Source organism: Abramis brama (assembly GCF_963993115.1).
Source record: "Abramis brama genome assembly, chromosome: 11".
NCBI lineage: Eukaryota > Metazoa > Chordata > Actinopteri > Cypriniformes > Leuciscidae > Abramis > Abramis brama.
Window position 1 is genome coordinate 38,131,533 of NC_139973.1, and position 27,764 is coordinate 38,159,296.

The 27,764-nt window shown below is 37.2% G+C and overlaps 1 protein-coding gene across 1 annotated transcript; it reads right to left on the reverse strand.

Annotated features, from left to right (window-relative positions):
• Window positions 1-918: 918 nt before the first annotated feature.
• Window positions 919-21,901, reverse strand: artn (artemin; the record flags this gene model as incomplete). The annotated part of the gene is made up of 4 exons (XM_084129425.1): window positions 919-1,343; window positions 9,197-9,374; window positions 9,921-9,982; window positions 21,871-21,901. 4 exons carry the CDS (start codon window positions 21,899-21,901, stop codon window positions 919-921), a joined length of 696 nt encoding a protein of 231 aa, XP_083985551.1.
• Between the last annotated feature and the right edge of the window lie 5,863 nt (window positions 21,902-27,764).

The following is a 27,764-nucleotide window of genomic DNA, read 5'->3' on the forward strand; positions in this document are numbered from 1 at the left end:
GGCGAACTTTCGTTTAAAACAGTCAAAAATAGTCGATCTCCGAATGCGAATGAACTGACTCCTTTTTCAGATACAAGGTCAATATTGATTTTAACTAACGACAAAACCACAAATTATCCGTGAATTTATATGGAAACAAGCTTTAGGAGCTTTCCATCTTTACTCTCCTCCCTGTTACGTTGCATTCGGAGATCGACTATTTTTGACTGTTAAAATGCGGCGGACACAGAGACAGTTGTTGAAAATCTTTCTTACACAAACACTGTTCTCAATGCTGGAGTTCATGTGTAGAGCCCCTGGTGACACTTCCAGCACAGTTTCATGTTGTGTCGAGCCTTCTTAGTGTTTTAAAAATAGAGATTTTGATGCTATCATAGTCGTGCCCCATGCACTCCCATTCACAAGGCAATTTGACCGAAAACGTAAATATGGTCAAACTTAAAAGTGGCGTTTCCATTCTAATTATGCTTTTACATGAAAGTTTGACTCGGGTAGATTAACAAAAAGACCCTAGGTTGCATTTTGGCGAGAGTTAATCCAGTATTCCAGTAAGGAACAGTATTCTAAAGTGTGTGTTACCACTCAATCTCATAACGCCTAGAGGCAGATAATGTGAAATGTAGGCCTTCAAGTTACTTTTCACGAACTTTCCATGTGGATCCGGAGCAGATCCTGTATCTGAGGACCCGCTTCACAGGGAGTTTTTATCTCTCTGGGGTCAGAAGATACAGACCGCTTTCTGTCCCTTAACCCTGCAGGACGTGGCAGATTGACCCTTAACCGTCACGTTGGCAGATTCTCCGCGTTTGCACGGCACAGCTGAAGCGCTCGTGTATCACCGATTCCTTGCACCGGAATTCCCTCTCTTTCTACACCGGAGCTTTGGATTGACTTAACCGGCTGTGTTTCCTCGGCTTCTCATCCCACACAGCTACAGTTGGCGGCTGAAAGCCATTTGATGGTTTGCCAGCTGGTCTGGGCGTCCATGAAAGAGACGGTCTCGAAGCGGGTCGGTCTGCAGCAGGGGTGAGTGCTCACTTTACGGCTTGAAACGCTGCCGTTATCCGTGAGTACTTTCAGGGCCAGGTCGTAGTTCTTACGGGCGCTCATGCATGTCCCCACGCAGTACTTAAACATCACGATCTCGTCCGAGTCGTAACCGAGGCCCAGATCACGCACCTTCATCTCCTTCTTCTCCAAACGACAGTCCGGGTTGCTCCGGCCTCGCGCGCGGTTGCGACGTTCCTTGCGGTTTTTAGGAGATTTCCGTGAACTGGAGGAGTTTGTAGAGGAGGATTGCCAGCGGACTCGATGACCCTCACCTTCTTCGGCCAGAGACGGGTCTAAGGAGACAGAAAGCACAAGCTGATAGTAGAACTAACCACAGCATGTCAAGTCAAGTATATTTGTATAGCGCTTTTCACAATACAGATTGTATCAAAGCAGCTTCACAGTATTAAATTAAAATAATACAACAAGGTTTGTTTCTAGTGGAATTTATTGATTGATAAAATTAAATTAAATATCCCCAAAATATCCCCAACTGAGCAAGCCAAAGGCAACAGTGGCAAGGAACTGAAAAACTCCATCAAGTGACCTAATGGAGACCTGAAACTCCATCAGGTGACCTAATGGAGAAAAAAAAAAAAACCTTGGGAGAACCCAGGCTCAGTCGGGGCCAGTTCTCCTCTGGCGTTTATGAACTAGAGGCCGGATTGTAGTTTGAACTGTAAGATTAGAAATATTATATGAATGCCTGGCATGTGTGACCAAACATGAAGATTCTGTCATCATTACTTATTTGGTTACAAACCCGTATGTATTTCTTTCTTCATGGGTGACACAAAATGACATTATTAGAATATTTTGGGCGCTAAATTGGGTCTACTCAGTTCCAAAATGTAAAAAAAGGACCATTGAAAATATCATTAATTATGAAAGACTTAGTTCTGGTCCTTGAATCTGATTGGTCGAGCAGCTGAGTGCTAATATAACAGTCCAACATGACTGTTTGACTTTAATTTTGCAGGTTGATTTAACTTATCAAATGTAGAAAAAGTTGGCATTAAATCAAGAATTAAATAAAGTCAAATATTGGGCCATTTAGTTTTGAGTTCACTCAAAAAGGTCAACTCATTTTTTTGAGTTTTCTCAATTTAAACACTGATTTTTTTTTTTTAAGTGCAATAGGTGACATGAATCATTCATTCAATCAAATCATAAAAAAAAATGCTGATTCATTCAGGAAATTAAAAGAGTAATTGAATCATTCATTCAACCAGTTGAATGGAAGTAACATTTGGTCACTATATACACAAGAGCCAATGATGTTTGATGTAATTTACATAAAACCTAATCTAATGGCAACAGAATGGATTTGACATCTACAGTGGAGAGCAATATTCTCAATGCATTTCTGCTCATGTTCTATTATCAAATACACTTGCAAATGCATCGAGTTTGCAAATGCATCAAGTTTGCATTGACTACTTAAAATACCTTTATGATACTTTGAGTGTTTTTTGTCAACTTGACAGCACCTGTCCTCATTCATTATATGGACCACAATGGCTAGGCTTTTCTTTTACACACACACCCAAAAAAAATAATCATCTTGTGTTCAACAGAAGTAATTGAATAGAAGTCATCCTTGGAATGACACTGGCATGAGTAAATGATTTTCAGGTGTACTATTTCTCCAGAGAATACAGCTTCTGGCACGTGGCTCTGATGCATTAAAATAGTCTCCATTCCTGGCAGCGCAAGGCATATGTAATGTAACCCTGGCATTTAAAAAGGTGATAACACTAGTTGCCCTGGTTCACACCTCAACAGCTGATTGTGTAACGGCGCACGTCTCTCCAGCGAGATCACCGTACAGTGTGAAATTCCTCCTGCTGTTACTGACACTGCTCTGGACTATTGTTGTACTTTAACTCATGCAGGATTGAAAACATCCCACGACATGCCACATCATGTTTACAGAGTTTTGTTTAAAGATTAGGAGAACCTTAGAATATGATTCAAACTTTCTCCAGGCGAAGATTGCCGTAATTAGCTTCTAAGGGAGCAATTTGCTGTGTCAAAACCTGCACAGAGGAGCTTTGGATTATTTAAAGTGGAACACACAATTGATAAGTGAGAGAGTGCTGAGATTATTCTATTGCATGCGTGAGTACATGTCAAATGTACTGGGTGTGAAAATACACATAAAATACAACACCTGTGTGTCTCAATAAAGAAATAATCCTCCCTCTTAAAGGTGAATTTTGCGATATTAAAATACTCTCTCTTATCCCAAGTAAATCAGACAGAAAATGTCTTTACTACTCAATTGATATTGATACTTCCAGTAGGGGTTTTCTTAGGTTCTGTTTACGCCAGGTATTAAGATGTGTTTTGGTCGATCGGATCACAATTGGACGACACTAAATACAGGTGTAAACGGGATCTAAAACATTTTGAGCTTGTCCACTTTTGACCACTTCCAGAGGGAGTCGAAAACACATTCGACTGGATTGCTTTCATAGTGTAAACGCTCATGTGGTCGAATGTGTTCAAACTAGGGGTGTAACGGTACGCGTATTCGTATTGAACCGTTCGGTAAGGCTTTCGGTTCGGTGTTCGGTACGCATTTTCAAACCGAACGGTTCGTTGGGTCCTTTTTCCTGCCGACCAAAGTTTCGTTATTTCAAATGTAGGCAGTGCGCTCATAAAGTAAGAGCTTGGCGCGACCACATCATTGTCCAACATCAAATGGGCGGAACGAAACTGAGCTACTCGTTATTGTGTGGTTGACGGACCGTTTATCAGTTTGGACCAGTGCAGCGCGAGCCGATCTTGATCAAGCGACACTGTTACTACACCACGCTAAGAGATCCAGTAAAGAAATCATTTGAATTCGCCACTTAAGTAATAACATCGCTGCGAGATCTAGTGACAAACCTTCACATTTCTCCGTTATTAACGGATCAAACAGCGCGTGGAAACCAGAAAGAAACATTGTGCCATGAATGAACTATCCAGTGTCCACAGATCTGCAACATTCACCATGGATTTACTGTAGTAACACTAACTGCAACCATGGAAGTTTGGCAGGAATAGTAGGCTATAATGCTTTCAAGTAACATTACGTTGGTTTTATTTTGACATTATGAATAAAATTGCTGCCCTCAAATGTTAATCTGAACTAAAATAGACCTTTGTTTATAACTACTACAATATTAGGCTACATTTCATTTTTTCCAAGGAGCTGTTTTGTTTTATATGCTCCTAAGAAGTCTATTATAGCTCCATCATTGCTCAAAGTAAAACAAAAAATATATACTTCATTATGTTAGTTTTAATTAAAAACAAAAAAAATTCTGCCATTTCTTTCTTTTTGCTGTATCGAAAACGTACCGAACCGTGACCCACGTGTATCATATTGAACTGAACCGTGAATTTTGTGAACCGTTACACCCCTAGTTCAAACAGCCACAAAAGACCGTCTACTCTCCGTCTACTGAACTAATGCGTACACATTATGGGAAGAGATCCAGCCAGACGGGATTTAAACTTTGTCGACTGAAGATCTAAGTTTGGTTTGAAGATGAAAAATGTACCAAGCACAATGTTCTCTCCCCATTCCTGATTTCTAACACACACTCACAGCGTTCGGCTGGTCTTGTGTGTGTCAGAGCAGAAACTAAAGCTGATGCTCTCCGTATGTTTTTCCGTCGTCTCCGGTCACGTTGTAAATTGCGTGAGTTTACTTTGTCCATTAGATCAAAATATCTGAACCCCACCCCCATACATTAACCCACCCATAGTCCCTCTCCTTAAAGAAATCAGGACAGAAGTGGTTGAAAGTGGACAAAAGAGACGGATTAAAACACCAGGTGTAAACAGGAATGTGTCTCCCTCGTCTACATGTGATCCGATCGAACAAAACACATCTTAGGCCCTGTTTACACCTTAACTAATATTACACTCCAAACAAATATTTAAGCCCATTTTTAAGATTTTACGAATTTCAATTGTAAAGTAAAATTCCATCAAATTAAATAAAACATTTTGTATAAATCTTAATGTAACAAGGGAATGGACCATTTCAGTGTATGCGATTCGTATTCGTAAGTTTAAATCTATAAATAGGAATCATATAAACTGAAACAGTCCATTAACTTTTTCCATTAAGATACAAAATACTAATAATTTTTTATTTTTATTTTATTGTTTTAATATTTAATTTTAATTTTATTCCTTAATGGAATTTTACTATACAATTGATATTCATAAATCTTAAAAAAAAAATTTGAGTGTATATAATGCTTATCCAATCATTAGTTAAATGTCCATTTAAATATTACAAATGTCCAAAGAAAATTCTACACTACTGTTCAAAAGTTTAGGGTCATTAAATAAAATTTTGTATTTATAATTTTAGGATGCATTAGAATGATCAAAAGTGACAGTGAAGACATTTATAATGTTACAAAAGATTTCTATTTTAAATAAATGCTGTTCTTCTGAACTTTCTATTCATCAAAGAATCCTGAAATGAATCCTGTTTTCAACATTGATAATAATCAGAAATGTTTCTTCAAATCATCATATCAGAATGATTTCTGAAGGATCATGTGACACTGAAGACTGGAGTAATGATGCTGAAAATTCAGCTTTGATCACAGGAATAAATTACATTTTAATATGTATATTCACATAAAAAACAGTTATTTTAAATTGTAATAATATTTCACAATATTACTGTTTTACCATATTTTTGATCAAATAGATGCAGCCTTGGTGAGCAGAAGAGACAATTTGAGCTTTTTTGTGTATTTTAGTGTCCAGTCAGCATCCACCGAGAGCCGGGTGTTGGAGAATAAGGTCTAATTCAGTGGCTGAGGAATGGACAATATCACGGTTGATTTCCTCAGTGTAAACACTGTGACCCTATAAAAACATTGCTCTGTTTGTTTGCCCAACATGTCAACTTGTGGCTCAACCAATGTTGATCATGTTTATCATATTGCACAAAACAATGTCTTCATGTTAGCATGGACATGTCAGCATCAATTGTCAGAAGATCCTTCGAGCTCATTAAAGAGAAAACAGGCAATCTCATTTGGGTCTGTATGTGTAGTGCATGTCCTCACAAGAGACACTCACGGTAAGTTTGCATTCCACTCATGTTTCTGCATTATTATGGCACAGATTTCCCCCCCACTGAACATAAGAAAACAAACAAAAATACAATAATTTGCAAGGAATTCGCCTATAAGCAAGGTGTGAGCTGTTAGGGTTAGGGTCACAGGATTAGGAGAACATCAAAGACTTTCTGTAGGAATGCAGAAAAGGTTACACTTTATTTCAATGGTCTACTTTTGACATTCTATTAACTATAAGTAACTTTGCAACAACATGTCAGCTAACTCTCATTAAAGCATTAGACTGTTAGGTTCGGGTTAGTAGAATAAGCTGACGAGTAGTTGCAAAGTTACTCATAGTTAGTAGAATGTCTAAAGAGGTTCATCGAAATAAAGTGTTTCAGTGTACATAAACATTTCCATGTCACATTTCACCCCAAATAAAAGAAGAAATCATATTTTGCATAAAGAAAATGAAGCCTATTTATGACCACAAATATATTAACCATTGTGACATTATCACCACATTTCATCTCCAGATTCTCATTACTGTAATGCAAAGTCTGAATGTTTAAGTTCTTTCTTATTGTGTTCAAAATATTAAACTAATTTTTATTTATTTGTCTATAAATCACAATGCCGTCAAATAAACTAGGAGTTTAAGCAAAACGTTTTTTTTCTTTTTCTTTTGAATTTGGGATGAAGTGTGATCAGGTTTCGTGAGACTGACCCAAGTGTTACAGACAACAGAAAGTGTAAACCAGACTTCCCAAAGGATTCAATCCTCTGACGGGTTACACAGACAATGTAATAGTAACTCAGTAAGAAGCCTGAGAAGACATGAAACAGAACAAGTCTTCTCAGACCGACCTAATCGAGACGGCTTCCCATACGACAGTAAAGGCACAAAAGAAATCTCGGTTGTTTTTCCTAGCCAGCAATAAGAGTTAAATTAAAGTCAGAGATCTCAATATGAACACAAACATTTCTCATCAAATGCTGAATGATCTGCCATCCACATTCATTTTATAGATCTATACACTTACTGCATGCCAACTATTGGCTCATTCGTGACTATTTCTATTTCTCCCAAGGAATTTTAAGAGAAGCATCTGAGACAAAGTTGGTAAAAAGAAACATTTATTAAGACTGATCTATGTTCAGTGCAACATCCACGAGCTTTAGAGAATCAGCCTACACACTTCGTGACAACGTATCATTTTGAAATTGCTCACATCTATCATCACCAAGTGTAGTTGATGGCTTAATTTTACTGTGGATACGGACCAAAAGTCTCCAATTTTAATAACAGGCTTTGCAACAACGTCAAAGGTGGATGAGGCTTGTAAATTCAAGTAGATAAAATGGGGAGGATGTCACAATAGTCATATCTGTTCATTACTTGTGTTTGTTTTCTCTAACAGTGTTTTGTATGTTCAATTCGGTCCTTTAAAATGCTCCTAAATTAGGATCATATTTGTGAATTCTGTCCTTTGGTTTAAAAGGCAATGTTCAGTAATATTATCGATTTAACTGCAATGACACTATCGCATGAGAACTAGTAAGTAAACCTGGCATCGTTTGTTATGAATATTAACTCTTTCCCCGCCATTGACGGAAATCTACTGCTTTCCATGTTTTCACTGTTATACGGTAGGGGGCGCAATGACACGCGAAGAAGAAAGCCGAAACAAGCGATATCATATGTAAGCAGATGCTTATGTAAAATAACGTGATCATCAACATTAAACAGCATATTCAAAACTGCCTAATGTTACTGAATGAGATATAGGACTGTGAAGCTATAAAGGACTGTGAAGCTTTTTTTTTGCTCAAAATTGTGCTTTTTTAAATTAAATTTTGCCACATTCAAGTGTTGATTCAAAAAAAGGAATGCATGAATCTAGAATAAAACATGCTTATATATATAAAATGCTTTTTAAAAGCAGAGGTTCTGTTCTTTCTTTTGATATATTGCATGTTCAGATATTCATACAACAAAATATTCTGGGGGCAATGAAACTTTTGTGAAAATGATCAAAAATGCCGGCAATGGCTGAAACCTATTTCAAAAACACAAGTGAGGAAAAAGTTAATAAATAAGTCGCTATAACAATATATTATAAGTATCTGTGGCTAAAAGCATCGGCTAAATGCATAAATGTATCAGTATCATCATATATTTGTAATTATTACACATTATATACTGTATTTTCACCCAAGGGCAAGATTACCACTTAATATATATATATAATCAGGGTTTGAAATTTTAACCCACCGGCCAATTTGGCTACTAAATTTTTAAGTTACCGGCCATTCAGAACTTCTACTAGCCAAAAAGAAGAAGAAATTAACCAGATTAACTACGTCACAGCTTTTATATATTTTCATACATTCATTTCTTATTTAAACAAAATCCTGTCATCCAGCAATCTCCTCCTTTCCACATTTATTCTCATCTTTTTTCTTTTTTTTTTACCAAACATGTGTTTTAGGTGGAGAAACATGTAGGATGATGTAAAGAACATGTAGGATGTTGGAAAATAGCAATGTCTTTTCTGTTTACCAAATGTTTTTTAATCTTCGCTATTGCTGTAATGCAAGTGAACAAGCGCGCCGTTATGTGTTGCTTAGTGACGTCTGTTCAAGCAAGCCAGAAACGCACAGATTCTGCGCAATACGCTGTATTTAATAGATCATGATGACTCACGAGTTGAGTATTTGCGCTAAATCCGCGCAGATTTGGCTTGCATGAACTTCCCCAGCAAAGTGAGTAAACATAATAACACGCCAAATTGGCTAGTGATTTGACAGCGTTACAGGTGTTAATTTCAAACCCTGTATATAATATATAATTGTTCCCTTAAAAATAAAAATTATGTAATCATTTACTTACCCACAAGTTGTTTCAAACCCGTATGAGTTTCTTTCTTCTGCTGAACAGGTTTGAAACAACTTGAGGGTGAGTAAATGATGACAGAATTTTAAAAAAGTGAACTAATCCTTTAAGTAGAAAGCGTGACAACTAGCCCCGGTTTCCCACACACTGTCTATAGTGTACTGACCGTGCAGTCCGGCCCATGGTGCTCTGCTCTGCCTGTCATCCAGGTCTTTCTGCAGGCCGGGACGTTCAGGACGGTTTGAAGAGGTTCTCGGCTTGCTAGGACGGGGTTCTTCTGTCTCCTTCTGCAGGAAATGTCCATCAACCAGACCCAGAAAACACACGAACACCAGCAGCATCACCTACAGGAACAACAGATGAAGTCAGCATCAAAACTGGCACAGCTCGTATGAACTGAAAGAAAGCCAATAACACGTACAAAAACAAGAAATAATCGCTAGTAGGTTAATCTCCCCGCGCTGTCGCAACCTGTCCAGCACTCCTCTGTGTTATATAAACCCTGAGTAAACTGATCCGTGATGTCCGATCGGCTTATTCACAAGGATACGCTTCCCACCCCCAAACCTGAAGAACAGCAGATCTAAAACAGCCAACACTTCAGACTCTTTAATTACTTAAGTAACACCCAACACCGTCGAGGATCCCGACAGGTAAATATTTCAGGATGACTTTAATGAATGAGTGTCTGTGGAGTGTCTGGCTGAAGAGATCCGATAAGCTGGAGTGAAAATCGACCGCGTTTGACACACAAACTACTCCCAGCTGACACGCTCCTGACACGCTTGGTAATGTAGTACAGCAAGACCAAACAGGGATTGAGATGTTATGTCAGACAGCATCAAAGTCTGTTTATTTATTACATATTTAATGATTTGAGGAATGCTCACCTTCCAATTTCTCAGGTGACATCGGGCCATGCAATTCTCCGGACTTCTCCACCCTTTGCCATCTAGAAAGCAAAAGAAAAGATATATATATATTTTTTATATGCATGAAAATACACCGGCACTAAATAAGTAGTTCTTAAAGAAACAGTTATTTACAGCCAACATGAACGTTCAACACTGCATTTCTGAATATTATTTCATTGGTGGAAGGATCACTGTAAACACTGCTTGTACAGAGAACAGCTGTGTAAGAGCCATCCAAAAACAGCAGCATATTTGACAGCCATGATGGTGATGAATGAATGAATGAATGATGAATCAATACACTTGTGTTGTTCGCGGTCAAAAATGGGAGACTGATTTCATCTATTGGAAACGTTTGGTTCTGCTCCCAAACAAAATCTTACTGAAAGCTCATTTTTGGAGATATCAACCTACAATTGGGAACACGGCTTGTTTAGATTGATGGCTTTGATTTTATCATAGTTTTAGAGTAAAATGTGTTTTTGAAAATATGTGTATATATATATATATATATATATATGTGTGTGTGTGTGTGTGTGTGTGTGTGTGTGTGTGTGTATATATATATATATATATATATTCATATAAAAATGTAAAATTTAACAATAATTGTTTTTAAAAAAAACGTTTTTCTCTTCAGTAATAATCTGCCAAGTATTGTCTTTAAGGTCCATGCTCAAAAAGAGAAGAAATGGATTATAACTACTGCATAAATATAATTTAGTACCATAAAATCCCCTAAAAAATTAAAAAATTAAATAAAAAACATTATCAAACTAAAATATAGTAGTCATTTAATTGAAATTAAAAAAAGACACACGAACAGTACCAGAGGGTTAATATGTCACAAAATTAAAGTTATTTAGCCATTTTCTATATTGTTAAATTGTCCTCTGCTAAAGGCATGGATACACTTATATAGACGCACAAATAATATCAATCAGATTATATTATTAATGGATGTATATATGCTAATTTGTGCTATACATTCATCAAATTATGTAGCCTAATGACTTTAGAAATTACTTTTCTACTAATCCAGGATTTTTTTTTACTTTTTTAAAAATGATGATCAAATATGATGATTCCTTTGCAAAGAAGAACTTTGATAAATATTTTGGTTACACTTTATTTTAGTGTCCTTGTTACATATGTTACATGTCCTGACCATAGTAATAACAGTAAATTATGCATAATTACATGCAAATAACCCTCAACCAAATCCTAATCCTAACCATTACCCTATAGTAAGCACATGTAGTTAATTAATATTACTCAGTATACTTCAATATATAATTACACTGTAACAATGACACCTTAAAATAACCCTTTAAGGTGACATAGTTACATTGTACTTACTCTACTAAGTATTTTTAGTACTAAGTAATATTAATTAACTACACATACTTACTATAGGGTTAAGGTTAGGATTAGGGTTATTTGCATATATTTATGCATAGTTTACTGTTATGACTGCAGTAACTACATGTAGTAACATGTAACTGTCACCTTAAAATGAAGTGTTACCCATTTACTGTATATATATATATATATATATATATATATATATATATATATTCACTTTTTTTTTAAAATTGTGTGTACAATAAAGACAACATAATTAAATTAAATACATTTATTAAGTCATTTTACTAAAGTAAAAATATAATATGTAAATAATTATTAATCTGCTTGTCGCAATAAACATGCAATAATTTTTTTTTTACACTTTCTTTTCCCTGAAATGTTCTGCAGACGCTCTATGCTGATGCCCTTGGGATTCCTGAAAACTCCTTAATTAAGCAATAGAACAATTTTCACCTAGCAACACCCTAGCAACCACACAGACCACCTTAGCAACGGTCTAGCATCACCCTAGCTACTACCCAGTACACCTGGCAATGCCGTGGAAACCACTTGAATGTGCGGCACCATGTCTGCATGCATTCTACCTAAATTCATATTATAGCATCATTAATCACATCGCTCAGAGCGTTTCCTTGACAACATGTATAAACATGCAGACAGTGAACTGCTCTCTCCTGCTGCACTGAAACTGCACACATTTAAAGGTTGCTGCTATTAAACGATTAAACAAACACAATGTGATGTAAGTCGCAACACAATTCAGAGCTGACCTAGAGATATGTTTTATCCGCAGCCTTAAATATCTGTTTTACAGCACTCTGCTGCTATGAATAACCCGAAGGCTGCAAGCTGTTGTGTGCACTGACACAGTCTGCAGAGTTTAGCAGGTTCAATGAGTGACACAACAGTTAGAAGAAGCTTTAAAGCACTCACTGCAGCTCTTCAATTATAAACTACAAGCATATACAACAATTAAAGCTGAAGTGTGTAATGTCTGCACACTGATGTCACCAAATAATCAAATAGATAATCCTGCCCCAATGCCACGCCACCGGTTGAGCCGATGTTTTAAAGGATTGAAATGATTAAAAAAAAATAGATCTAGTACTTAAAAAATGAAGACAAACAGTATTGTGTCAATTCGAGTTTGTGAAGCATGAACATGTCTATAGTTATTGTGATTCTCTCCACCTGCTGACTTCATACATCCACTAAAAATCACAAAAAAACACCAACTCTGCACGAAAACAATGAAGAAAAGTGGCATTTGTCCTGCAGTATTTGATGCAGACACTTGTTTTTACCCTTTATCATCAAATGCATTGACATTCAGACCTTTTTAAGTGTCAAGTCAGAGTCCAAATAGTTTCTGGGGCCACTGTTTAGGTCTAAGAAGGTCATAGGTATGTATGTACTGTATGCAATGTATTTATGTATGTGTGCATGTATGTATATAAATGTATTTATGTATGTATGCATGTGTATATGTATGTACGTAACGTATGTATGCATGCATTTATGTATGCATGTAATGTATTTATGTTCATATGTATGCATGTGTATGTGTGTATAGAATGCATGTATGTGTGTGTGTGTGTGTATGTATGTATGTACAGTGAGGAAAATAAGTATTTGAACACCCTGCTATTTTGCAAGTTCTCCCACTTGGAAATCATGGAGGAGTCTGAAATTGTCATCGTAGGTGCATGTCCACTGTGAGAGACATAATCTAAAAAAAAAAATCCAGAAATCACAATGTATGATTTTTTAACTATTTATTTGTATGATACAGCTGCAAATAAGTATTTGAACACCTGAGAAAATCAATGTTAATATTTGGTACAGTAGCCTTTGTTTGCAATTACAGAGGTCAAACGTTTCCTGTAGTTTTTCACCAGGTTTGCACACACTGCAGGAGGGATTTTGGCCCACTCCTCCACACAGATCTTCTCTAGATCAGTCAGGTTTCTGGGCTGTCGCTGAAAAACACAGAGTTTGAGCTCCCTCCAAAGATTCTCTATTGGGTTTAGGTCTGGAGACTGGCTAGGCCACGCCAGAACCTTGATATGCTTCTTACAGAGCCACTCCTTGGTTATCCTGGCTATGTGCTTCGGGTCATTGTCATGTTGGAAGACCCAGCCTCGACCCATCTTCAATGCTCAATGCTTCCCTCAGGGAAGGAGGTTGTTCCCCAAAATCTCGCAATGCATGGCCCTGGTCATCCTCTCCTTAATACAGTGCAGTCGCCCTGTCCCATGTGCAGAAAAACACCCCCAAAGCATGATGCTACCACCCCCATGCTTCACAGTAGGGATGGTGTTCTTGGGATGGTACTCATCATTCTTCTTCCTCCAAACACGTTTAGTGGAATTATGACCAAAAAGTTCTATTTTGGTCTCATCTGACCACATGACTTTCTCCCATGACTCCTCTGGATCATCCAAATGGTCATTGGCAAACTTAAGACGGGCCTTGACATGTGCTGGTTTAAGCAGGGGAACCTTCCGTGCCATGCATGATTTCAAACCATGACGTCTTAGTGTATTACCAACAGTAACCTTGGAAACGGTGGTCCCAGCTCTTTTCAGGTCATTATCCAGCTCCTCCCGTGTAGTTCTGGGCTGATTTCTCACCTTTCTTAGGATCATTGAGACCCCACGAGGTGAGATCTTGCATGGAGCCCCAGTCCGAGGGAGATTGACAGTCATGTTTAGCTTCTTCCATTTTCTAATGATTGCTCCAACAGTGGACCTTTTTTCACCAAGCTGCTTGGCAATTTCCCCGTAGCCCTTTCCAGCCTTGTGGAGGTGTACAATTTTGTCTCTAGTGTCTTTGGACAGCTCTTTGGTCTTGGCCATGTTAGTAGTTGGATTCTTACTGATTGTATGGGGTGGACAGGTGTCTTTATGCAGCTAACGACCTCAAACAGGTGCATCTAATTTAGGATAATAAATGGAGTGGAGGTGGACATTTTAAAGGCAGACTCTTTGAAGGTCAGAATTCTAGCTGATAGACAGGTGTTCAAATACTTATTTGCAGCTGTATCATACAAAGAAATAGTTAAAAAATCATATATTGTGATTTCTGGATTTTTTTTTTTAGATTATGTCTCTCACAGTGGACATGCACCTACGATGACAATTTCAGACCCCTCCATGATTTCCAAGTGGGAGAACTTGCAAAATAGCAGGGTGTTCAAATACTTATTTTCCTCACTGTATGTATGTATGTATCTCTCTCTCTATCTATCTATCCATCTATCTATGTCTATCTAATTTAAAATTCATGACCTGAGGAGAGAAAAGAAAGGTCAACAACTAAACATTTGTGACAAAGCAGCAAATCACAAACACACACGCCTACACCCGATCGAAAGATGTAAATAAGTTTGAGATGATTCACCGTTGAGCAACTTCCTTTAACTTCAAATTAAGAAAGAACATCATTCATCAGTGCGGACGGTTGTCAAAACATGCAGTAAACCAATAAGGGTTTTGATGTGGCTAAATGTTGAAGACACAGGAGTCTTTTAAAAAGATAAGAAACCTAAGTCAACATCCTCCTGGCATACATCAAACAGAACGTGTACAAAGACAGACAGTGAAACTGATATGATAGTGTCAGGTTTCAAACAGACACACTGAGCTGCACGTGCCAACCAATCAGATTCCTCCAATAGAAACGACTGGAACAATAATGCTGCATTCATTTATCTCGGAGGACCAATGTTCGGTGCTGGAAATGACAGCACACCTGAGTTAACCGCATTCCAGTACACAGGTCAGAAAACTAAGATTGCAAACCTTTGTTGTGCTTGCTCTTTTAGAATACAAACACATGAAAAGCAGTATTTTGCACAGATAATGCAAAAGCATCATGTCCACAATTAGAGGTTGGATAGGACTGTGTGCACCACTGAGTCTATTGAGACACAGATAAACACAAGTGCTAATAAACAGTATATTACCACTGTTTTACTACGGTCGATGCACTGAGCAGCTTTACTGCGTTCTGAAGTCGGGATTGTTGTGGTTCTCCCGAGTCTCCCAGTCGCAACTCTGACTTGACCTCAGTTAAAAGTTCCAACTCGGAACTAGGAATTTCCCACTTCCGAGGTTACATGACATTAAAGTAAAGGAGCAAGTGTATTCATTTTGTAACATGTAAAACCAAAGGCAAATCTTGAACAAATACACAACATTTTTTTTTCTTTGCAAAGAAATGAATACTTTTATTCAGCAAGGATACATTAAACTGATCAAAAGGTTACAGTGAAGAAATTTATAATGTTACAAAAGATTTCATTTAAATGCTGTTCTTTTGAACTTTCTATTCGTCAAAGAATCCTGAAAAAACATTAAGCACAACTGTTTCCAACATTGATAATAATCATAAATGTTTCTTGAGCAGCAAATCATCATATTAGAGTGATTTCTGAAGGATCATGTGACACTGAAGACTGGAGTAATGATGCTGAAAATTCAGCTTTGATCACAGGAATAAATTACATTTTAAAATATACTAAAATAGTTATTTTAATTTGTAATAATATTTCACAATATCACTGTTTTTACTGTATTTCTGATCAAATAAATTCAACCTTGGTGAGCAGAAGCGACTTCTTTCTAACACTCGTCTTGTGCTTCAGACATGCAAGGGACAGGGACAGCGTTTTTTCTTTAAAAAAAAATCTATATGTGTAAATTTCGTCTTAAAATAAACATTAAAAAACGCTACAAGAAAATCCCATAGACTTACTGTGGCTTGGAGAAGAGACCCAAGGCATAGAGACCAGAATATCACAAAAACTCGAGGATGAACTCTTTTCACTTGCACCAACCACCTAGCAACTGCCCCGAACACCCTAGCAACCTCCCAGAACGAGCTAGTATCGACTGCATAGCAATGGCCTTGCATCACGGCATCAGCTGTCCTCAGACGTATCGTGAATAAGACAGACAGAGAGATGATCAGAGATGTACATTTTATACAAGCCCGTCTGTGAACTAAGAGAGATGAGCTGCTCTGGAAAGACAGTTTTGACAGAATTTAAACACGTTTCAGTTTCTGTAAATGAAGAGGCGTCTGTTTGGATTTTCTACTGAGAAACTTCTGTGTGAGCGTGACAGTGGAGAACCAGATGTCCACACACACACATCTAGCTCTCATCTCCTTGTGTATACAGATACACACATCTGTCCGCTCCATTAAGATAAATGAACCTGCTCGCTCACATGATGAATCAATAACATTTTGCAAATAATAAAATCCAGCATGTGTGTGAAACAAATCAGATACACTTCTCAGCAGTGTGTGTTCATTCTCTGTGGGGTCCAAGCTGTCAGTTGGAGAAATGGGAGCCAGAGGAGAAAACTGGGGTGGGTAGCGTGTGTTATTGGGAATAATGAAGACTGATATTGAGAGCTCAACTGAAGTGACAGGACAGACAGAGAAGGGGAGAAAGAGATGTATTCTGACAAGTGTTTGTATTATTTACCCAGATGACATACAGAACATTCCACATGGCTGAGTTTGCTGACTGAACCCAATGCATTTTCACTCTGCATACAAGCACAAACTGTGGCACTGTTCACAGCATATTGGTTCCAAGCTTACCCAGAGGAACATTTCACTGCAATAAAATGTTGCTCTTTCATAGTTCAGTATACGTTACAGTCACCATTAAATCAAAATCGACAAATATTGCTTAAATGATGGTAACACTTTATTTTACAGTGTCCTTGTTATATGTACTTACCATAGTAATAACAGTAAATAATGCATAATTAAATGCAACTAACCCTAAACCAAACCCTAATCCTAACTCTATAGCAAGTACATGTAGTTCATTAATATTACTCAGTACTTCAATATATAATTACACTGTAACAGTGACACCTTAAAATAAAGTGTAACCTAGATGATTTATCTGTGTACATCATTATTGTGCCTCGTAATCTTGAATAACTCCCTCTTGCAGCATCTCTTCTCTTCTCTGATGACGAGGGCGGGGCAACCTGTCACTCACATGAGAACAGCCAATAGCAAACCACAACCATCCAATCAATTCCGCACAGACAAAATCAAGCCCCGCCCACATTTGTTCTTGTCCGAGAACCCGTTTCACTCGGGTATACGACACACACAATGGGAAGAAAAGACTAGTGCAACTTCTGTTTCTATCAGTCTGCAGCTCTCGACTGCTCACCCACTTTATTTTTGTAACTTTAAATGCTGAGAAAAGAACTATACAGATGTAACAATTAATTCATGCTGAGTTAAATGAAAGTATCCATTTTTTATTTTCTTCAAATTAGGAGAAATACATAAATGAGTCAATAGTTGATTTAAAGAGTATAGAGCAGGGATGGGCAACTTCGGTCCTGGAGGGCCACTGTCCTACAGAGTTTAGCTCCAACCCTGAAAAAATCACCTGCCTGTAATTTTCTAGTAATCCTGAGGACCTTGATTAGCTTGTTCAGGTGTGCTTGATTAGGGTTGAAGCTAAACTCTGTAGGACAGTGGCCCTCCAGGACCGAAGTTGCCCATCCCTGGTATAGAGTAACAAATATTATTAATATTGTGTACGCAGCTCAGATAATTTGGTCTTGGAAGACTTTGATGAATATTATGACTGGTGTTAAGTTAAAATCGGAGTTCCTGTCTGAAACGTGAGATAATTGAGGGATTTTTCTCAGGAGAAAGCAAGTCTGTTTTTATTGTTGTCCAAAACAAACAATAACTGCAGTCTCATTTGGATGAATGAATGAGGCATTTATATGAATGAATGAGGCATTTATAGAACTTTCATTCTACTGTACACCCAAAGCGCTTTACAATCATATCAGGGGATCTCTCCTCATCCACCACCAGTGTGAGCATCCACTGGGATGATGCGATAGCAGCCACAGTACGACGGCGCCAGTGCGCTCACACACACATACACACACACACACACACACACACACACCAGCGGTGGAGAGGAGAGAGAGTGATAGAGCCTATTCAGTGGATGGGGATTATTAGGAGGAAATGGAGGGAATGTGGCCAGGACACCGGGGTTACACACCTACTCTTTACGAGAAGTGCCATGGGATTTTTAAAGACCATAGAGAGTCAGGACCTCGGTTTAACGTCTCATCCGAAGGATGAAGATATAAGGATGGATATATTTTTTTTTAGAAAGAAATGAATGACTGAGAAAGCAAATTCAAAGCAGTTAAGAATCCATTGTATATTAATACTGACAACCAATTAAAAAAAAAAAATTAAGATGCATTTTATAATTTACATATGCAATGAATAATTTGATGCATTTTATTTGGAAAAAATCCCAGTCAGAATGCACTATAGTGTTTAATGCTATTGCGTTCACATTGGCCTCTTCACATTAGTGTCTGTTGCATCATACACAAACCTGGAAAAGCTCTAGCTTTACTTTATCCGACTTCTGGGAGGAACTGAAGGACACGCAGGTTTCTTTTATAAGTCCTCCTGGAAACCAAGTCATGTTTACAAGGTTTTGAGGAGGAATTAATCACCAAACTGCCAACATCCAGGTTAGTAGCATACAATCTTATAATGGGTTTTCTCAAGGCGAATTAGTAGCAACTGTAAATTGATAATGAGCAAAAACTTTAGATGAACGTCATTTTTGATCACAAAGTCTATAAACATTTTCTTTTGGTGTTTTCTGTGTTTGTTTTCTGCTGTGCAATTACTTGTTAATTTCTCCATCATGGTCTATTACTTTTCCCCCACCTAAACCTAAACATACGCACCCATCAGTCAGACGTCTCTTCCCGTCTGTATATCGTGCACCAGACTAGGCTACACAGAACTACAGTATTGAACTTTATGTAAGAATCTGCCCCATAGTGTCCCTCTGCCCTGCTCTGACCCCGGATAAGGTGTTTCTCATTATTGCACAACTAGGCTGTTCATTAGTGGAGCCTGTAATAAATTATCCAGCGGTGGACTGCCACACGGTGACCGCGGCCATAACTCTTCCTAACACCACAGCACTCCTGTGTCCCGTGTGATCGCCTGACACTCATGTTCTGCCCCGTTTCCATGCTCTCAGAGTCACGAAACATACACTTGCCATGTAGTCGAAAACTGAAAACACACCTGACACTGAAAACACACCTGAGCTGTTCAAACACCAACAGTTTACATGGTAAAATCTATGGGTGCAAAATGTGAAACTAAAGTAAAATGCATTTAACTCTATAATTGTATCACTCTTAGAAAAAAAAAAAGTTCAGTGAGGTTCTATATAGAACTCTAGGTATCTTGACTCTATTTAAAAAACAAAAACAAAAAACCTTTATGCTAGAAAGGTTCTAAAAGTGAAATGTCTTAAATAATACTTTCATGTTTAAAGGGTTATTTAATTTTTTTCTGGTGATAAAGTATGTTTAAAATCTGCTTCATTCATAAAATTTTATTAAAATGAAAAATGAATCATCAAAATAAAATTAATTCATTAAAACTAAATCCATAAAATTCCAAATGATGGGAACAGCTAAAAGGTTATATATATATATAAGAAGTGCCTGCAGAAACCGTACATCGAGTGTTAGGGGAGAAAAGTATTTTTTTAGCTTTAAAAAAGGAGGAGAAAACACTGTCTCAATTTATTTAGTTGTCCAATCAAACTCTGCATTTAGCACATTATTAATATGGAAACATTTTAAATAATTTATTTTATAATATAATTTATTATAATTTTATATATAAATTATAATTATATATATTTTAATTATTTTATATTATATTAACTATTTAATTTATTATTATTATTTAAAGATATTTTATAAAAGTTAAAAAATAATTAACTATATTAATTAATTATTATAACTCAATATTGGATTTTAAGGACATCTCGGTTCTCTTTTTTTTTAAACAAAAAACAAAAAACATGTAAAATCTGGTTCTTGGAGCAAAAGCAGTGGAGAACCACTATATGAGCCACTAACACAGCATTAAAGTAAACAGCGTCTCGGTGGAAACTCCATTCCTGGTGAGCAATTCTCCAAAAACAGACAGTTTAGAAGTGATTAAGCGGTATTACAGCTTTCAGCAGACAGTAACACTGAAAGGGCTGGGTGCTTGCATTAGTGTCTCTTAAAGCAGGTGTGATTCAGGCACTTGAGCGTTAAGTGTCAGCACACCCAATTTATCAACGGAGACGTTTCCTCATGAATGCATGGCAGATCATAACTAAAGAGACCCACCTATGATAATACAGGGGTTCCACAAAACTCGATAAAGCACATCATCATCATGAAGCACATCATCTGTGCATCTTAAAAAGAGCAAACCAATGACTCAGCATTGCTACTCTCAGCATGATATAACAAATAACCCGAGAGAAAGGAATTGCCTTAGTCACATAAAACCTTGCCAACATACAAATAAATGAATAATTTTGATCCGAGGATTACAGGATACCAGGGAGTAGCCTGCAGTCAATTTGGAAGTGTTTGCGATCTGATACTGAAATGCAATATTACCTGCTCAACAAACACTCATCCAGATGGGTGGAATATACTGTAGGAAGCGCCATATGGGACTGGTTCTGTAAGAATCTCTGTGCATTCCTATCAAAATCTTTTAAAAAGACACTTACAAGGCTGTTCATTTGTTCCAGCAGAACATATAAAAATGGAAAACAATCAATGCACCTGGACCAGAAGTGCCATCACATTCATATAGATCTTACAACTGAGAATTTGTAATTACATTATAGCTAAGAAGATCAAAAAGTCAAATATAATACTTGAAAAATCACGAATGGCCATAATAAGATCCCAGAGATGAGAAATCAGTCCCTGGGATTCTCCCGGATTTCATCCCTTCCAGACAGGAAAACAGCTCTTTTACTGTCAGTCCCATAATCAATCATCAGATGAGTCCGCAGAGAAGAAGCTTGTCAAATAAGCACAGGAATACACTTTAATGAAGTATTTTGAGGTACATTTTCAACATGTTAGTATGAGATTGAGCAGTTAAGCAGCTTTTATTTTGCTTTAATTTTCAGGGATCAACCACCTTTCAACAGATCCAAGAATAACTGATGCATTTATGTGTTTAAAAAAAGGAAATATTAAAGGGAAAGGGAAAATTGCTAAATTTGATTTTTTTTTTTTTTAAAGTTACACGTTAAATTTACAGTGAAAAATGAAGAAAAATTTATTTCTGAATCTTATGCTTTTGGGGATCAGCAACACAAAAGCAAGAAATTACATAAGTGAGTTTATTAGATTATCATATAAATAAATATATATCGGAAATAGCCAAATGACATGCATTTTCTCTGATAAGGGCCACAATTAGAAAGTAGCCTATAAAAAAGATTCTGGCAACATAAATGTATATAATATAAATATAGACAAATTGTTATTTAAATATAATTAATGTAAATATAATATAAATGTAGTCATTATGCTAATAAAATTGTTCCAAGATGCGAATTTTATACCAATATGCTCTACAATAACATGATTCAAATTAAAGATAAGAAAAGAAAAAGAAAAGAAATATATAAACCTACCGTTTCTGTCCTGATCGACCTCTCCTGTCATGGACTTGAGTGAAATAAATTAAGAAACTGATAAGTGAAAATAATCCACAGATAATGAAAAAGTATTCCTTAAAATGTTTCCTCTCGACCTCTCCTTGTAGTGATGATGCATAATTCTGAACATCCACGTTTTTCACATAAAACTGTCCAGAGCGACCAGAAACTAGGGTAGTTTTGACTGACACAGATGCGTCTAAAACGCGAGATCGGACGCGTCCACGTCCAGAACAGGACAGTTCCTCACGAGAGACGCTCTCTACTCTAAACGCAGGAGCCAGTGCCAAAATCAAGTCCCATAAACACATGAGAGTTTTCAACCCCTGAGGTGTCAAATTCCAGCCCCTATCACATGATACTCTACAAGCGAGCGACGCGACGCTACAAACTCCAGCGATCTCATGATAATCCACGAAGCTGTAGCGCAAGCGAGCGCGTCGCGCGCCGCAGATTATAATGGAAGCGTTCTGATTGGTCGATTGGCTGCCTACGTCGGAAGTCAATCTCTTGCACTGGAGAATATGTACATTGTTGGAAATGTTCTAGATTTCTAAGAGATGCGTGTTTGCACTATTGTAATTTTTTTCTTGAATAAAAAAAAAGAAAGAAAAAAAATCTCGTTTATTATAATGAGTTGTAATGGAGGGAAAGAGGAACGCTCAGGTAACGCGCTCACTCACCTGCTCTTCGAGATACACTGCAGGATTCAGAGATCAGCATTTCTCTCACCACAGCCTCTATCAAACACCCTACTTTACTCTATTCTACGAGTTTACTTGATAATATAATATAAACACATTTTTAAAATGTCAGAAGTAAATGTGAGTTTCCCAGTACAGTCTTAAAAATCAAGGTTCTTAATTGGCATTTATGGTTCCATAGGAACCTATGGCAACTTTCCATCGCACAAACGGTTATTTACAGTGAGAATGTGCTTAAGATTTTTAGAATGTTCAATTCTTCACACTAAAAATGGTTCTTTTTAGAACTGTTCACTGAAAACCTTCCTTTAGAACCTTTATTTTTAAGAGTGTACATTTCTATGCATATAGAGTTACTGATCTAGGTAATAGTCAACACAACAAACCCACAATTCTGATATAAAATCCTGGACCCATTTTCTATTTTTTATATTTGTAAGTCTATTTTGTCCTTATGTGCCACATTTCAATACTTTGCTTTTTTTTTGTTGTTGTTCAAAACACTAACCCCAAATATGTGAAATACTAATAGTGATGCTTGCTTTAGCTAATCATTAATACACAATCACACTAGATTGTAGCTCAAAGTGCTTTACAAAAAATAATTCATTAAAAATATATAATAAAATTAACAAGTAATAGTAATTAGTGTATGTAGTTTACAGACCTATAAGGATTAAGACTGCATAAAGCTCTTAAGTTTCACCTCCATTCACTTTCAGTAAATAAATAAATAATGTATGTTTCAATTTGGCATGTAAGATACGCAGCTCTATTTAAGGACCAATAGAAAATTAAAATCACTGATATTAAATAAACAATAATGAGACATTCTGATTTTAAGGTTAAATACCAAACACTGTACGACTTTCTGGCTCAATCAGAAACTGCATTCTTGCCTGTGATCACGTCACTTCACGGCTCGAACAGAAATCAGCACGCTAGATATCAACACCAGATTTCTGACTAATAGAATAACTGACAGGTTAGCAATAGCAAACAACACTTTCCCACAACACAGACAGAGGCGGGATTTCAGTACGGCTGAGTTTATCAAGATTGGCCGCAGCTCAAGCTGGATTTTGAGCTGCTCTCAGACGGTGTGTGTGTGTGTGTGCGTGTGTGTGAGAAGCAAATGCCCATGCCATCTGAAACAGACAGAGAAAGAGGATTAAAATGCCTTCCTCGGGCAGTGCAGGTGGAGCTTGACCTGATGTCTCCCTGGAAAACCCATGGCAGGGTGTAAACTTAGTGGTTACAGATCTGGACGGCTGCTAATCCAGAGGCTGCAGGTTCAAATCGTGGAAGAGGTGATTTATGAACTAATAAAGCTGCACAAAGAGACTTAAACTCTAATCTGGGCAAATGTCCTTTTAGTACAAATGCATAATAGAATTGCTTTGGATAAAGTCTTTGCTCTGTGAATAACAAGCATTACATGTGTGCTGTCGGCCCATGTAAAACTCCCACCATGATGCTAGGATTATCCTATGTGGTTGTTATTGTCTTCTGAGAGGTTGTTATAGGGAATCTAACACATGTTTTAGATGTGTCCAGAAAGTAAGAACATTCAAATCTCCATGACTGAACCGGCACAACTATTATTCCCAGAAGAACGTTGTCGCCAACAATTTCAAACTAGGAGACTGTCAGAACCCTAGAGACAAGACAGACACATTCTTAAGATGGACACATTGTGTCCTGCGCTGTGCACGCACACACACACACACACACGAAAACTTTCTGCAATTTTACATTTTCAAAAAACATTACTCTGTATGATTTATAGGCTGTTTTCCTCATAGGGAACAAAACATGTTCACACAAGGACAAGGATTTTGGATATTGCCATCTTTGTGGGGACATTTCGATCCCCCCCACACCACCACACACACACGCACACACACACACACCCACCCCCTCAGCTTTAAGCAAACAAGAAAGAGCCCACCTGCTCGGACTAAAGCGACAAACCCTGCCCCACCACCACCACCACCACCACCACCACCACCACCACCACCACCACCACCACCCCCACACACACACACACACACTATTATATCTGCACTTTTTGTTATGGTTACGGTCATGTGCAGTAGTTTTTCACAGTGCTTATGTAAATTTTCATTTATCAATTTTTAATTCACTCATGTATTATATTTCCTCTCTAATTTTGTTGGTTTATTGTATTATTCAGTGTGTATATTATGTAAATTGTCAACCTGGTTTATAATAAATATTTAATTGTATAATAATAGTATAATACTGTATATATTATTTAAGTCGCTGCCTTACATTTTAGGGTACAATCAACTTAAAGTACTTAAAGTACAATCAATTTGGATGTTTAAGTCATTTCAACTTAAATTACATTAAACTGACTTAAAAAAGCTTGAATTGAGTTGAATCTTGTATATCATAAAAAAGTTGAAAATTGCTTAACTTATTTTGATGAGTTAAACTAATGTAAACACATGTTTTCATAAGTGTACATGACAAAGTATGTCATTTGTGCTGCAGGATCTTCACCTTTCTTCATAATATTTGCTTTATTTGTGATTTTTAGTGAATGTATGAAGTCATTTCTCCAAGTTCACACAGAATCAATCTGAATGTCTCAATACATACAAATGTACATGTTGAACAGTACAGCTAACAAACTTCTTTTCTAGAAAAGAGAGTTTCTTTCAAGTGTTTGGCGCTGTCATGCTTTTAAATAAATGTAACTTGGTTTGATATTGATATGTAATGCAAAGACATTTATACTTGTTAATTAAGGCATAAATTGTAATGTGGACTCATGCATTTTCTGTAAAGCTGCTTTGAAATTATGTGTATTGTGAAAAGCGCTATACAAATAAACGTGAATTGAATTGAATAACTTAAGCGATAATCAAACGCAGTAACTCAAGTCGCTTTGAATGAAAAGCAGCTGCTAAAATGCAACAAAGTACATTTCACACTGCATTTTTCCCAAGCGCTGTCTCTAACAATAAAGCAGGCCGTGAAAACCGACTAATGACGAATACGGTTTTATTTCGATACTCATTTACTCCAGTCGGCTTCTGTCAAAGTGATATATATTCGGGGATACGTTCTTCAGCTGCGAAAACAAAGCACTTTGCTTGTAACATCTTACAGTGTGAGGGAAACTGTGTCCCCGTAGTGTGATCACAGAGCCCAAGCTGACCTGCGTTCAGACAGATGTGATGGAGTCCGCTCAGGAAGCCAGACTGCATGTTTGCACTATTCCGGCTACACAAAGTTCTCCTAAAAAAAAAAACTCTAGTCTGGATAACATCAAACTAATTAAAACAAAAAGCGTGTTGTTTTTCCACAAGAAAGTCCTTAGATTGGGTATATTTTGACAAAGTGTGCCAACATTAGGAGCCAGAATTTTACACTCTTTTTACTCTTGTGACCTGATATTTAATCAGGGCAATGAAAGAATAATTTACATTAATAAATGGCTGGGGAAATAAATAACCTATGAAATATGCAGCGTCTGAGCCAGTATGAAATTGCATTTGTTGACCAGCACCATCAATCTAACGCACACTGCACTCTTAGATGAAAAGGTTCTATAGGGAACCGTAAAGGGTTCCGTCACACGCTTCATATATAGAAACCTTTAGTGGTTCCCATCATGGGATCATTTTATGGATTTAGTTAAACCCATTAAACATGAAAGTATTTTGCAGTCATTCTTTTCCTTGTACACTCTAACAATGCTAGGTTCAGCCTGTTGGGTTATTTTATTGGGTCATGTGTAATATTTTTGACCAGCTGCTGGGTCATTTTTAACGTAAATACAAATGATGAACCCCCTCACATCCCTACCCAGCACTGCGTCAGTGTAACCCAATGTGCCAAACCATTTAAAACTGGATACATTTGTCAACTGTTTTTTGATGTAACTTTTCAAACATGAATATATAAGAATATTATAAGATTGTCATTTAATGAACTGGAACAGCCGACTGATATCAGGTTTCTTTCCACAGATTCCCATTGTTGCTCCTGTCACGTCCTAAAACGCTTACTAAATGTTTTTTTTTAGTATTTTATATTTATATTTGTAAAGTACTGACTTGGCATTGAATACTTTTTTATAATATGAACTGCTCCTGTCCTATTTTATTCGTATTATTTAAAATGAAAAACCTTCAATATCAGGTTGACTGACCCAGCACTGTCAAAAAACAACCCAGCAAATGGGTTAATCAATATATAAAACCCAATTCACGTGGTCAAAATAACCCAGCATGCGTTCTGTCCAGTATTAACCCAGCGCTGGGTTGCCAAATAACCCAGAAATGGTTGCTTTTAACCCAGTTAGAACATTTCTGGTTTTAAGGGGTTCTTTAAAGGGGTCATATAATGCCATTTTTGTACAAGCTAATATGATTCTTTAGGGTCTAAATTAAAAGTTCGTAATATACTTTAAAAATTCTCATTAGTATTGTAAGAAAACACTAATTTTACCTGGTCAAAAACAGCTCTGTTTTCAGCACGCCGTTTAAGTGCATGTGTCTTTAAATGATAATGAGCTTTGCTCACCCCGCCCCTCTGTTCTGTGCGTACACCCTTTGTAATAACACAATAACACAATAACCATAACGCGTTGTTCATTATAAACGTGGGATTATGAATTATATTGAGAACGTCGTACATAGAAAACATGCCGTAATGTACCCTGAGTGTAAACAGCCGCATTCATCGTGAAGCGTGCAGCTAGCGATTTGCAAAGATTAATATAAAGGTTAATAAAACGTTACACTCACTTCTTCTTCTGGAGGTGCAGCAGGAACACGAATAGTTGGTACCGATCCTTTTTTCAGGAGCAGCTTCTTAGCAAAACCAGCTTTATAACGTTACTGACCCTCGTTTGTAAAGCTTGTCTGGTGTGTGAAATGATTCGTGCAAACATGAAAGCATTGATGTTGATTGTGGGGAATATTCCCTTCGAAAACAAACTCAGCCACTGCGTCTTCAGCAGTTCGGATTTAGGAACTTCAAAATGATGCTGTGTTCGTTATTACACCCAAGAACAGAACACCACAATCACTTAGACGCCATTCTGCTCATAGACAGTGCTCCAGCGTATCAACAATGACTGCGCAGACTATGATTGACAGCTCGCTCACGAGCGAGGGCGGGTCTGTG